Source organism: Psittacula echo (genome assembly GCF_963264785.1).
Source record: "Psittacula echo genome assembly, chromosome: Z".
Lineage (NCBI taxonomy): Eukaryota > Metazoa > Chordata > Aves > Psittaciformes > Psittacidae > Psittacula > Psittacula echo.
The window spans coordinates 6,765,808-6,780,646 of record NC_137742.1 but is presented as its reverse complement, the minus strand read 5'-3'; the positions used below and the strand labels follow the sequence as shown (position 1 = coordinate 6,780,646).

At 39.7% G+C, this 14,839-nt stretch overlaps 1 protein-coding gene across 7 annotated transcripts in view; it reads left to right on the top strand.

Moving 5' to 3' along the window:
• Nucleotides 1-4,109: 4,109 nt before the first annotated feature.
• Nucleotides 4,110-14,839, top strand: part of PIK3C3 (phosphatidylinositol 3-kinase catalytic subunit type 3) — an 80,690-nt gene continuing 69,960 nt past the window's right edge. For 5 of the 7 annotated variants that reach the window (XR_013958743.1, XM_080637701.1, XM_080637702.1 and 2 more), the window contains exons 1-4: nt 4,110-4,194; nt 6,062-6,250; nt 6,727-6,870; nt 9,113-9,242. Coding sequence is in view for 6 of the 7 variants with exons in the window: in XM_080637701.1 (XP_080493827.1) it covers nt 4,127-4,194; nt 6,062-6,250; nt 6,727-6,870; nt 9,113-9,242 (531 nt within the window). In the remaining variant the exon portion in view is untranslated. The remainder of the gene's footprint in view (nt 4,195-6,061; nt 6,251-6,726; nt 6,871-9,112; nt 9,243-14,839) is intronic. The other 2 variants (XM_080637704.1, XM_080637703.1) reach the window with 1 other exon arrangement.

Here is a 14,839-nt window from a genome sequence, read left to right as displayed (position 1 = left end):
AACAGTAATTAGTTATGAGAAAATACAAAATCAGCTGGGAAGTGAACTTTGTCAGGCAGAACATTCCATAAACCCAAGTTATTGCTGCTCTGAGTTTTCAAACTTAGCTTTATGCATGACTTCTGTGTTATCTGGATTAGAATCCACAGGGCCACACTTGTGAGAGCTCAGCTCTCTACAGCGGTATGTGCTGCTGGTTGGTTAGACTTTGGACATTTGCCCCCTGCTCTATATGGTATAGATTTAAATGTTTTCTGAGCACACTACAGGGCCAGCTTTGTTCCAAGGATAGAATTGTGAGAGGGAAGGGAAGGGAAGGGAAGGGAAGGGAAGGGAAGGGAAGGGAAGGGAAGGGAAGGGAAGGGAAGGGAAGGGAAGGGAAGGGAAGGGAAAGTTCTTTTCTTCTTTTCTTAAACCCCATTCTTACCCATTTTTAAAGGAAATATGGTAAGTACTGTGTTAACCACCTCTCCATTGTGGTTTTGAAAACCCGCCCATCATTGTGGCATCCAAACAGCAGATACTCTTCAAAAGTCATTACCATCTGACAGATGTACTAAGGGTTACATATAGTTCTTACCTGTCTCAGTCCAGTTTCTGGTGGACAGATGTCCACATTCGGAAACAAAGCAAGTCTGACCATGCAGATACTTTCAGCCACTTTGTTCAGCGGCATTGTGCCTCAATGAGAAAAGGCCTGGTACACGCTAGACAGAAAATAGTGGGTTTTTTAGGAGCTAAGTCCTGTAAGAGCAAAGCACAGTAGAAATGCAGAAGGGCAGGTGACTTTCAGCAAATTCCCTTAACATCTTTACCAAAAACGTGGGACCTGGCTGAACATGTGAACTGCTCAGTGCTCGCTCTTATTGTGGTAGCCTCACTAGCAGATAATAGATGGTGTATGAGGCAGCAATGCCGCTCTCTGGAAGATGGCATATATTTCTCAGAAGGATTGAGAGGTTACATATTTCTCTGTGACTATTGAATCACTATCGAATATGAACTGCAAGTGATACTTTTGCTTCAGAACAAGAAAAATAGTTCCATTCCCTCCAAAGAGAATCGTGTCAGCAGCAAAGCTCTCTATTGCTCCCGCTGTTTTCTCAATGCTTCACCTCATCAGGATTCTGGGACCTGACAAACTATCAGACTGAAAAGCAAAAATGGGATGGGGGCAATTTTAATGCATGAGCAAAGCAGCGAAGAGTGTCAATCTCACAGTTGCTATAGGTTCTCAATGACAAGAATGGCTTAATATCAGCAAGTAACTAAATCTAGCTGTAGCTAGCCAGTTACTTACAGTCTTCAAGAGGAAAAAACAGATTTCTCTTTGTGTTCTTGTCTTCAGAAAGTTTGTAAATGCTGACATGTGTTGACTTAAATTGGTGCTTGAAGATCAAGCACTCAGGAAAATGTTAGGGCACTACAAGAACAAGTGTTTGGGCTGTGTTGTGGTCAGAGAGCAGGGCAGACTGTGAGGCAGTCAGGACAGCTCCATGGGGATGGGACATTAGCCCAGGAGTGAGAGTTGACTTAGTAAAGCCCATGGCTGGGCTGGGCAGGGCTGTGGTGGAGCAGGAGACTGATACCTATGGCGTTGCTGGGATGCGGAACTATCTGAAATTGGGTCCTGGGCCATAAGCAGGGAAAAAACAGTGAGAATGAAGGCCTTTTAGTCCCCCAGGTCCCTCTCTCAGTTTCACCCCAAGTCTAGAAGGGACAGATGCCCTGTTCCTGTTGGCACAATAAAGGTCAGAGTTTGCTTCACAGGGTACTTGGAGCATAAGCAATCTTGACACTCTGGTTCAAGGCCAGGTTGGAAGGGGCTTGGAGCAACCTGGTGTAGTGGAAGGTGTTCCTGCCCACGGCAGGGATTGGAACTGGATGAGCTTTAAGGTCCCTTCCAACCCAAACCATTCTATGATTTATGATCTTGTCCTTGCTACCACATATATACTGTTGCCTGTACAGTGTGTGCTACTTTACTCCTGGAATTCCTTATGGAATATACTCATTAGTCTCCTTAAAGAAGAAACCCAAGTAGACTTGCCAGAAAAGTTTGCTTATGGGTGTGCTGCAGATTGGCAACAGATGCATCTTATTTAGCACCTAGCACTTGGAATAATCCTTTCCTACTTCAGCAGGCCAGAAACAACCACCACAACATGCCTTCATGACATGCCCTAGATGTCTCACTACAAAAACTTTCCTGCAGGCTGCAAAACAACCCTTATGTATAAGGCACTTTGAGCTGGAAAACACACACAGAAATAAGAGCATCTTTTGGCCATAAGAGTGAAACTTAGATATGAGCCAAGTATTATTTGAGGCAGCAAAGAGTAAATGGGATAATGCCCTCATCCAGCTCTGCATCTGCTCTGTACTGAGGGGCCCTGCTCATTTCGATGTTTGGCACATCGCACAGACACTGCACCCACTGGGACACCCATCACCTCCAGCAGAAACTGCGTCAGTGGGGCAGGCGGTGGTTCCCAGACATCTGCAGTATGTCCATCGCTGCATTTTCAAAGTACTTTAGGATGCTTCAAGGTGAAAAGTACTCTGTCTGCCTCCAGGGCAGGATTTGAGAACTTATAAATGTAAGGTTATTCATATGGGAAAGTAGTATAAAGCACTATTTTTGATTGAAATAGTATATTTCTACAATTTTATTGTCAAAAATGTCTTCCCTAAACATTTTTCTCCTCTTTTGCCTCACTGAGACCTAATGTACTTTTTAGTCAGACACACTGGAATCTGAGAAAGTTGAGAAATATACCACTTCAAAACTCTTCTAATGCCAGCTTCAGAGGTTTTGTTATTTTTTTCCCTGTAGCTTTTCTTGTGATAAACAGAACTTGAATAATGACTTAAAAGTTAATCAATGGTGAGCGAAATCAATGGTGAGGCACTACTAATTTCAGTAATTAAAAAATAATCCAATTTTTCCTGAGACATAATAATACCGAAACAGGTACACACATATGAAAGTACTATTTGTGCACACAGAGAGATATACATTGCTTAGCTCTAAAATGGTGAGATTTGTCTCTTAAATTTTTACAATTTCATGTCTTACCTTTTCTCCGCAGCCAAGATCAGCAACACATTTGTTTATCTTTGCTACGGAAAGCAGAGATTTTATGTAAAAAACTGTATTGGAACCAAACTAACAAATAAAGAGAAGCCATCAAAAATTACGAGGCAGGCAATAAACGAACGTCAGAGCTGTAGGAATTGTAAATGTGATCAAAAAGTGACATATGAAAATACAAAAAACTGGATAAAAGATAACATTTAAAAAGAATAAATTTTGAACATCATCTGTACAAAGGAAGTTGTTAATTTAATTATGTTTAAGTTATGCTTTGCACTCATGACATATGCCAGCTTGGCAGAGCTGGAAAGCAAAAGCTTTGTTTTTTAGTAATAAATGGTTTTGGGTCATGGTTTTCTGTAATTTTGCTTGTTGTTTTGGAGAAAAAATGAAGAAAAGACCTCCTGGTCACCTGAGGAGGTGAAATACTGAGGAGTATTTCATATATACTGGAAATACGGGAACACCTGAACAGGGAAAATATAGTGTTGAGATTAAATAGGCCTTCTTTTCTTACAAAAGCATTCCTCCTCATAGACATAACAGTGGGACAGAATGAGGTATGTATTTTTGTCACTTAAATGTATATGCAAACTTTATTAATGCATGAAACACTAAGATGTCTTAAAATTGTAAGTTAATTACATTTACGTTGTGCATTGCCTGTTCCAGGTATTGGGTCACCCTGTTCTCATATTCTACAGTTGTTTTCTGTCAGGTGCTGCCGCCCGGCCCCCGCTGTCTCAGGTGTGACCACTCTCCATCTTGCCATGCCTCCCAAGGGAGCAGCCATCTTGCGTACCGTACCGCTGGAGGCAGCCATGACTGTACGAAAGAGAGGCGTGGGCGCAGCCATCTTGAGACCTCCCTTTCAGCTGACTTGCTTCGGCGGCCATTTTGGTAAAGGATAGTTGCAGCATCCCGGCTCCTTCCTCCCTTAAGCAAAATGGCGGCGGCAGCGCATGCTCAGAGGGAAGGCGGTGTTCTCCGCGCGGGTTGTTGTGGTGGGGGCGGGGAGCAGCGGCAGCCATGGGAGAAGCGGAGAAGTTTTACTATGTGTACAGCTGCGACCTGGACATCAATGTGCAGCTGAAGATGTGAGTGAGGGCGGACGGGGCTTGCAGCCACCCTTTGCTGCCCCGCGGTTGGCAGTGGACGTGTGGGAAGCGGCCCGGGCGCCGCCGGGCTGCGGGAGGCTGGGCCTGTTCCTCGCAGCTCCGCTGAGTCCCGAAGCCTGGGCGCACTGTCTCCCGTCACCGGCACCCAGAGCAACGCGGCACGGAGCGGTGCTGTGGAGACAGGAGGCGGGAGGGGTGTCAGAGGGGACATGGCTGTAAGCTGCTCTCTGGCCGCCTTACACTGGTCTTTGCCTTAGGTCCGGCAGTGCTTTAAGGCAAAGGCTGCCTGTCAGCTCAGCGCTGTCTCTGGTACCCTCACCAGCTGCGGCGGCAGCTCACCGGTCAGAGTTAGAGCGAAGGGGTGCATTGGAAACACCCTTTCCTGCTTGTTTGCCTCACCCGTCAGCGTTAGGGCAGAAGGATGCGCTGGTGAGAGTTTCCTGCTTGTTTGCATGCTCCTTTGAAAGCAGGTTGCTCTTAGTTTTTTCTTTGTAAGCAGATCTAGTGTGTTTCTTACCACGTAGGTGCAAGCACTCTTTTGAAGTTATGATCACATGCTGTGTTTCATAGAATCACAGACTGGTTTGAATTGGAAGGGACCTGAAACCTCATCCAGTTCCAACACCTTCCACTAGACTGGGTTGCTCAATGCCCTCTCCTTTCACTGGTTCATTTTTTAAGTTAGGGCTTTTTCTGCATCACAGCAGTTGAGTGTTTATATTTATGTAGGAGGGACACGGCTGGCTCTAAATGTACTGTACCCAGTGTAGTTACATTAAGGTATATTGCACTTTTGAAAGCTAACTTGGGAAAACTTACTCGGGGCTTGTTTAACTTCTGAATGGGAGATGATACGTGAATTCAGATGCATGTGTCCTCTTTACTTATTCATTCTGCCAAACGAAAGTATAGCTAGGACTTCATGAATCAGAGTGAATGTCATCTTGGAATGTTCTCTGCTGGATTCTTGCAAAAAACTTGTTCATCTACTCTGAATGTTTTTGTGGTACTAATAGATTTTTGTTTGCTGCTGGGAGATTGATGTTATCTATTGATAATAACTGATGTATAATTGATGTTATTACATGTTTTTTCCATCACCACCACATTTCTTTTTTGTTTTCACATGTGCATCCACAGTCAGATATTACATATGCATGATTGTTCTCATCATGGTATAGCTGAGGCCTGATAAATGCCATCAGTGTGCTTTAACACTAGCATTCTACATTGTTGCAGGGCTTTAATCAGGTTTGATTTGGACTGTCTGCTGTGCTTTAATTTGTTATTAAATTGAGAGATGACTGGCATCCAAAGCCATACATTCACATTTCATAATGCTTAAAAAAAAAAAAAAAAAAGAGGCTTTTCTTAATTACGAGATTTTTAGGGGGGTTATTTTGTGTGTTTATTTATTTGTTTTTCCCCCTGTAGTATTTGGAGCACATGTAATCTGATTTTTTTTTTTTTTATTAGTAGCATTACATGGCATCTTTTTGTTGCCTTACTTAAGGTCCTTCATTTGATGCTTCCTGAGCATCTAGAGGTTGTACTAGATATCGCTATGCCCATTGAAAAGACAAACAAGTTATTCTTCCCTTTCCTGCTCTTCTTCTTCATCTTCCTGCTGCCCTGCTAAATCCTATAGCAATAAATTCTGTATTTGTCCATTTCACATCCTGAGGTCCTCTCTGACATTTGGATTTTACTGTGAGCTAGTAATGAACAGCGAGGGTAGCCTCAGTACTGAGTATTCTAAACTTAAGCAAAGGAAATAGAATAGGCTTTTTACTGTGTATAAAATAAATTATTGTTTCTTTCTTTTTCCTTCCTACCCCCACCCTAGAGGAAGTCTGGAAGGGAAAAGAGAACAGAAAAGTTACAAAGCTCTCTTAGAAGATCCAATGCTGAAGTTCTCGGGACTGTATCAAGAAACTTGCTCTGACTTGTACGTAACTTGTCAGGTGTTTGCAGAAGGGAAGCCTCTTGCTCTTCCAGTTAGAACTTCCTACAAGGCTTTTAGCACTAGGTGGAAGTAAGTGACTGCCTTTCATTTCATATTCCTCTCAGTTACTGTGGCATCAAGTTATATAAATAGATATGTCTGGTTTTTATTTCTGTCAGAAAGATTAGTTTGTTGTTGTGTTCTGCAGACAGCTTAAGTTTCTTCAAGTCTCTGTATGGTTATTAAGTGTTACCGTGACAGCACAAAATAACCTTTTTCGGTTAACGGGTAAGTGATAGAACTGTAACCTGTGTGTTTGGGCATGGCTTACTTCTTAAATAACTTCTGAGGCCTGGACTGGCATATTTTCATACTGCTTACTGGACAGACTGATCTTTGGTACTTACTTAGTCATCAAGCCAGAGTACTTTTTCTTTGGGCTCTAGTCTTTTAAATATGCTCTGCCCTTAGAAATTCATATTCTAAGGAGAATCTGCGTTGTGTAAACTAATAGATTAACCTGAATTCTAAAGCTTTATGATTAATCACAGATTGTTTCTTTGCAGCTGGAATGAATGGCTGAAACTGCCGGTGAAGTACCCAGACTTGCCTCGCAATGCACAGGTGGCTCTGACCATCTGGGACGTGTATGGACCTGGTAAAGCAGTTCCTGTGGGAGGAACAACGGTCTCGCTCTTTGGGAAATATGGGTATACTGCTTTTTCTTTGGTACAGATTTGAAGCTCACATGTAGTGAGGTAGCAGCAGTTACAAGAGGGTTTTTTTTTAAGCCAGGTTAACAGTTCCTCATTTGAAAAATCAGATACATAAAAGATTTCTTCATGAGTGTAACTTCATACATGCTACAGTATTGTAAAAAATAGTCTTCTCTTGCATAACACCAAAATTTAGGGTTTTTTTTAAAGATGTGTAAGCTTGGGTTCTAAGTAGCAAATGCTGAAGTCACTTCATATTTACACTTTTGTAATATAAGGGTGCCAGTACTGATTACTTGACATAGCTGGCTTGCAATTGGGCTCTTAATGCAGCCAGGAATCTAGTTATAAATTTATTTTAAAATTTATTATTTCTTTATAAATTTATTTATAATTTTTATTTATAAGGAATAAAGTGTAAATAAATACGGAGTTTTCAAAATTAATAATCCGTTATCCTTTAGAGAGTGGGTTTAGTATATTTGTGGATGATAACAGTAGGATGGGAAGGACTACAGGTGTGCTGGAAGGTGAACAATACATCATAGGGATCTTGACTAAGTGCAGATGGGACTGAAAAGAACATAGGATGCAGTTTAAGCAAAAGTATGAGGTAGTGGTACTTTTTCCATCAAACACAGAATAGGGAGCAGCTGTCCAAATAGAAGAAAAGATTTGTGGTTTAGAGTGAGTCTTAAGTTTTGCATGATTCATCATCATCATGCTCTTGTGAAATGTGCAAACAATGCTGAATATATGAACACTTCACAAGTGTGTGCATTCAGGGGCAATGTTTCATACTCCTTCATACTCATCTGCTCATCTGGCATATGTTCAGTTCTGTATAATTGACTTTAAGCAAGTTGCTGACTGCTGAGAGTCATTGAATGTTTAGCAAATAGGTGTGAGGGAGAAGAAGTAAAGACTAGTGAGGCTGAAGAAAAGACTGTAGCAACACTTTTCTGGTGTGCAGGTAGCACTGGAAAATGGGGAAAAATAGGTTTTTTTGTCTTATCAGTGAATAAGGAGCAATAAGGGTAAACTGAAGTGCAGGAAAACTTTAGATTAGCGTTAGGAAAGCTGTTCTAGTGATATTCAAATGCAGAAAGTGACTCTAGAGAGAGGTTGTGTCTCTGTGCTTTGACAAAAAGATTAGCATTGTCTTTGGGCAGAAAATTAAACTTGATCGATTGTACTGTCACCCAAAGACTGCTAATAGTTTCTTAAACATTAGAACATAGTTCCTGGAAAAAGATAAAAAATATGAATGAAATTTACCTTTACTTCCAGTGTGTGGGGCCTGGGAATAGTAGATGGACAAGAAGCACCAAATAATTTTGGAATTTTATATTTGCTTGTGAATGGAAATCTTTGTAGTAGTGTTCCATAAAGCAACATGTAAAGTCAAGGTCAGGTGGTCTTTCTGGTTGATATTTCTCATTTTTAATGGTTGACTTTTTGAAGTTGTATTTGCCTGAAGTTGTTAGGTAGACAACTTCCTGTTGTTCTTACCTGAAGTTGTTAAAGTGAAGTGATCCACTTGGTTTTGTGAAGCATCTTTTAAGGTGAATAAGCACAAATACATAAGGAAAGGAGGGTTTTGCAGAGAAAACACGTGGTCAGCTACCCTGTAAAGTTATGTTTTCTGCACAGTTTCAATTACCAATTCAATTTCAAGCACAGATGGAGAAAAATGGCGTTTTGAGGGTTGTGGGGTTTTTTTGTGGGTTTTTTTCTTTTTTAATTTTTGAATTTTGTTTTTATTTGACAGCTCAGAAGTCTCTTTTATAGCAGTCAACCTTCAAGTGAAACTTAGGTAGCTTTTTAGTTGAATTTTTTTGCAGACTGGCAGACCTAAAGTCAGTATTATAATTTGCAAGTCAAGAGAAATACTTTCTGCTTCATTACAAATAAAACTATGAAGGTCAAGCTCTGTCCTCAGTTTGCATTTATACCACTCCACTGGCTTCTGGAATTACCCATTTTTCTTCCACTTGCCAAATAGCTTAGTTCAGACCTACTAATTTTCTTTTAAACTTCATGCCAATAAAACTGAAGGCCATAGAGGGCACAAGGTGCAAGGCACTTTAGCAGTTCATTTAAATTATGCATGGCAGTGCATGTTTCTAGGCTTGGCAAAGGAAGTTACTTCATTTTCTTGCAGCTGATCCTGCGATTCCTGACAGGTGTGTTATTTTGAATGTACTGAAGCGATTCTGCTTTTTTGCCCCTGCAGTATGTTTCGTCAGGGAATGCATGATTTGAAAGTCTGGCCCAACGTAGAAGCTGATGGCTCAGAGCCCACCAAAACTCCTGGGAGAACCAGCAGCACAGTCTCTGAAGATCAGATGAGCCGCTTGGCTAAGGTAATGGTATAGCAAGTAAACTTTAAGGTGTATGTGAAAAGCTTGCACTTTCACTAGAGTGGAAGGTACACAGGCTTCTCATTTTGTTTTCTCATGTGAAAGCTATCTTCCTTTGATTAAATACTTCACAGGATTTATAAAAGTGAGTAATCTAGATCGAACTCATTGGCTTCTGCAGTATTTTTTTTAAAGGGGGCATATAAATACCTTTTCATATGCATAGCGTTCTGTTGTAACAACTTAACATCCTAATTCTTTGTAAAGAATGAAACCGTGATCATGCCTTGAAGATGCTGGAAGCCAAAATTCCATCAGGTTCAGTAAGAGCAGTGCATAACAATAACTTTTGAGGACTAGTTTCTTTCAGCAGCCCTTATTTAGACTTAAGGCTCTCTGGTGTAGTGTTCAGATGTGTATGACATTAGAAAGATACCTCTGTATTAGAAACAATTTGAGTAAAATTGCAGAAATTAACCAAAGCGTAATTTATTTAAGTTTATGAATATATATGTGCATTAGGATTTTCTTCTCCCAACTTGGTGGCAAGAGTGTATTTTTGCCATCAGAACTACTTCTGCAGTTGATCAGTGGATGTGACTTCTTGAACTGTTTTACTCACTGATTTCTCTCATTCTTCAAGTAAGGTTACTCCAAGCTTGCCAAATCACTCTATAATAGTTGCTAACCCACTTAGTGTACTTTCTACTTGATCTTGGCCTCCTAGTTTCCATCTTTGTGCAACTCCTAGTGAAAAATAAGTCCAGTGACTTAAATATGTCTGTTTTCTCATATAAAGATTTATCACAGTAATAAACTAACTTTCATTTAAGTTCTAGTTCACCTTGATTTTATAATGGAAAGCTCATTTAAAGCTTTCTACTAGTCGTGGTGCCCCATTTCTTGATAGAAGCAGAGTAAATCCCCTCTAGCCTAAGGAAGCACTGTAGACAGACATTAAATACCAAGGCTTGTTTATAGGTCATCACATGGTTACATGATGTAGGCAGTGGGTTTCCAAGAAGGGATTTTAGAGTGTAGGCCTCTCATTTCATGTTTGTTCTGTTACGCAAACACGACCATACCGTACCAGTGTTGCTTTTCTCCTCTTCTCTTTATTCGTTTATGCTTCCTAGCTCAAGTAATACAAATAATGCAGAGCATTTCAATCATAAAATACCTTGGTCTGTTCTAGCCTCTTCTTTTGGCATATGGGAGGTGAAGGCTCAAAGCTTCTGAGGAAAAGGAGGGAATTCTTTCACATCCCAAATGAGAATTCTACCTAATGGCTCATAACATCACTGCTCACATTCGTCTCTTCTGAAAGCTATTTTTGGAGATTGTAATTTCTGAAAGATGAGGGTATTTTCAGTGGTATTTTGTTGTATTTCTGTATAAAACCATTTTGTCGTCAGATGGTAGCAAAGTGAATAGGGTTTGTGGGCAGTGTGTCTGTGAGAGCTTTCATTTGCACAGTTGTTCACTCAGCAGATGAGGTTCTTGTGATGTATCATTCTTAAGTAGCCTTTGTTTAAGCACAGTCAGCTTCAGTTTTTCTAGGACTTACTTATCAGTTACTGAATGCCTTCTGATGTTACTGGATGGATAGTATATTTAAATACAGGTAAAAGGAGTAGGTCTAATTAAAACAAGATGAGTTTAAGTGGGCTTTGTTATTCTTGGTTTTTTTCGGGTTTGGGTTTTTTTTTCCTGTTTATTGGACAGGCATCATTTAGAAGTGTCATGCAGTTGATCGATGTCTAATACCAGAGGCCAAATTAGATTTTTATGGATAATAAGTAACTTCTGACAAGAGCTTGCTGAGGGACCTTTTCTCCATCTGAAAGTTCACTTTTTATTCTCTTGGCATACTTCTGAATTTTTGTGTGTGTGGTATTTATTATTATAAGGAATTTGTATAAAATCAGTGACTGGCTGCGGGAGGAGTTTCATCCATTTACCTGAATAATTGATGCTATGGCAAGTTGCATTTCATGTTGAGGTGCCATATGGTTCTGGTCTTACAAAACGTGATGGTTGCTTGTAAAATTGCTGCTGAAAAAGCCATGGCTTTGTATACTGAAGGTCATTTTTTCTGTACTAAAGAATATTAATGGAAAGACTGGGGAATACATTAGCACGCTCAAATATTAATAACATTAAGATGTTTGTCCCATGAGTGATGTGGTAATTTATTCTACTTAAATAAAAAATACTCTTAAGTTCTTTTTGATCCATTGGCTTCTTCACACCTTCTGCTGGCTGGATGAAATTAGGTAATAACAATGGTGAGATAGTATCTAAAGGGATGCCGGTTACTTAGTAGCAGATGATGAATGCTTCTTTCCCTGAAGGGAGTGCACTAGCGTCTTTCTTATTTGAAGCTTAAATATTAATCAAAGAGAATGGTTTTTTATGTGTATACATACATCCACATATGCCTTCACATCTTCTGGGTCTCGTGTGCAGGCCTTACAAGTTGCAGTATTATGATACTTTTCCTCTCTGTAAGGGAGGTTTGCAGGTTTAGGAGGTTAATATTCTCCTCTAAAGCATACAAAATTACTTTTATCTTTGTGCTCTAGTGCAGCAAACAAGAAAATGAACAAAGAGTTGTGACCATTTTTCCCAAGGCTTTGATAAGTGCTATTCTAAATTTGTGTATCAGTGCTGGATGTGAATATGTAGTATTCTGAAAATTTTGACCTACTGGTTTAAGGAAATAGGGCTACCTTCAGTAGGAAAAAGTATTTTCATTAACTGAAAAAAGAGTAGGGAGTGATTTAGAAATGGCTAAAATGACATGTAAAGGTAAGGAATTCCTTCATTACTGAGAATAAGAAGATCTTTTCTCTGAAGTAGGTAGGACGTTTGTGAATGCGTTGCGTACAACTGGTCTGCATGCAGCTGTTTCTCTACCATGGAAATGCATTTTAGTCACATATGAGGCAAAGGCCAAGTCTTGCCTTATGCTTTTAGTTAGGTCCTTGCACATTCTGTCTGAAATACTGCTGATAGAACTTGTTGAACTGGCTGCAGAATATAACGTAAGAGAGCAAAGAAATTGGTATCGTATTATATTCCTGTTTACAATGCTGCCGATAAGTTGAAACAAGCCAAAGACTGAGTTTGTGTGCTTTGGTTACATCCAGCATCCTGAAATGTTATTAAGGATTATACTTTGTCACCTCTACCCTTCCTTTTCCTTTTGTACTGTTTAGTTTATGAAATTTATAGCAGCTCAGATTAGCTGTCCCTGACTTACTGGAGACAAAAGAAATGAGAAAAAGCTCCTGCTGTATACTGAACAGCGTTAATTAACTCTTAGAAGCTTCAGTGGTCTTCTGAAGTTTGCATCAAAATCTTATTGCTTCTGCCAAACTATACTGTGGTCTACAGCTTAAAGAAGTGCTATGTGAATCAGCTGCTTTAAGCAAACATCCTCATAATCCTCATGGGATTATGTTTTGTGTTTCATGGAATGAGGTCAGAACAAAGGATATCACATGCTCATGGCTAATTTACTATTTAGTGCTTCTTGAAATGGCCAGTTTCTAGCAAATCTTTGGTTTAAAATCACCAAACCAGGTTTTCCTCAGAGCTGACTTTGGCTTGATTTTCCTTCCCAGCAGCTTTGACTGCTTTATAAATTGTGACTGCTTTTGATTAGTACTTTACTTGAGGATTAATAGTGGAAAATTTTAAACCTCATCTCTGGTAGGAACAACTTAGTAGGAACCAAGAATCAGAAAAGATTAATTAAGTAGCATATTTGTGGAATGAGCAAGTATTGGCATTCATTGTCTTGCTTATTTTCATGAGTAATCAGCCTTAAAATTTAATTCAGATCTTGAGTGGGTACAGAGGCCATGGTGTGGGCTGTAGTTTATTCCAACTCCTTCTGACCTAAACTGGTTGCAAGGAAACTAATCAGGAATTTTGTTTCCTATGTAAAGGTACGAACCGTATCCAAAGTATTGTTAGACCATAAATCCACTGGGAAGGTGAATGAAAAACCCACAAACATCACTGTGAACTTGTCTTAAGCACTAAGGAAGGTGAACTAGCAAGATGGCCTTGATATGTTGAATACGAAGGGGCAAGTGGTCAAGGATAAATGCTTACCATCAGTTCAACTAATACAAGAACACCTGCACACAGACTGCAGAACACTGAAATTTCATTTCATTACTGGTTTTAATTGCTGTTTACAGTCTTTTAAAGGCTAGACAATTTTTTGTCTGTTGTGTCAGCTTTGCTTCTAAGGGTTGTAAAAAACTATTTGATTCTGGAGTGTTTCTGAAGGTTGGCTTGTGAGTTTATCAGGATCTGTACTTGAACATGAAGTTGATGCTCTTTGCAGAGTACATCATGATGGGGCTAGTATTTGGCCTAGATCATCCTTGGTGTGTATTAATACTTGTGCCTATACTGCTAAGACATCAGTTTACTGGGGATTTGATTGATAATAATTAGTGAAAACTCCTAACCTTTTTTCTTTATTCACAGTGATGGTTTTATCTGTAGTGCTGAGCTGCTAAAAGTGTAGTGCAGGTTTCTGACAAACAGTGCAACCTAGACAACTCCCAGCATATGGCAAATCTTAAATCTTCTCTGTCTCTTTATTTTGGTAGTAACCTCATCTGCAATTCTGAATGGAAGAAGTAGGCTGCTGTTGTGCTCTCCTGCATACAATACCTTCTATTCATGTGCTCTCCTTCGTCTCTTTGTATATTGCCTGTCCCCTTGCTGGGCAGCTGGGACATGGCAGTTAGGGTGACTGTTCAAATTTAAATGCTTATGGGTGTATAGGTTGACCACTGATGAAGCTTACTTGTAACCCTTCCCTTAATAGGAATAGTTTTGAGGGACTTTTCACTGGACGTTTTCTAGATGGGTTTCGATTTCTTTGAAACATGTAAAAACTTGATGTTTTCTTGTCCCTTTGCATCTCGTCTTGCGTACTGCAGGAATTACTCATTCTTTGAGGAACACCTGTGATTTCTTAGGAACTGAAAAGATGATTCTTGTTTGTATTTGTGTGGACTTCTGCTGAGTTTATGAAAAACTGTTGTGAGTCAATGCATCTGAAACAACAGGGAGCATGGCGCTATCTTTACTTCCTTTTTCTGTTATCTCTCTTCCTCATAACTGTTCTACTGTTAGGTAGTCCTTTAAACAAATGCAACTTCCTTGCTATTTCTACAGCAATGTGTAGATGTAGTAGTAAATCTTGGAACTACTTTTCAGATGACTAAAATGAAATGGGAAACAGGTTCTCTATGACTTGCTTTAAGTCTTCATCTGACCTTTTGTGATGTGTAACTCCCAGTCTGAAAACTTGTTTAGAGGTAAGGCTAACAAGGGCAGAATGACACAATTTGGCTGGTTTTTTTAAATATCTTTTTTTTTTATTGTTGGCTTTGTAAGTTTTACCATGTCAAATGTGGTAACACAAAAAATGAAATACATTACTTTGCTTAAAAAACAGGTTCCTGTTTTACTGTGTTCAGAATGCAAAGGTGGTGTGCTTGGAGTGCGGTTTGGTCATTGCCGTGATTGGTGTTTTAGATAGTAGAATTATTTTCGTGGCATGGCTT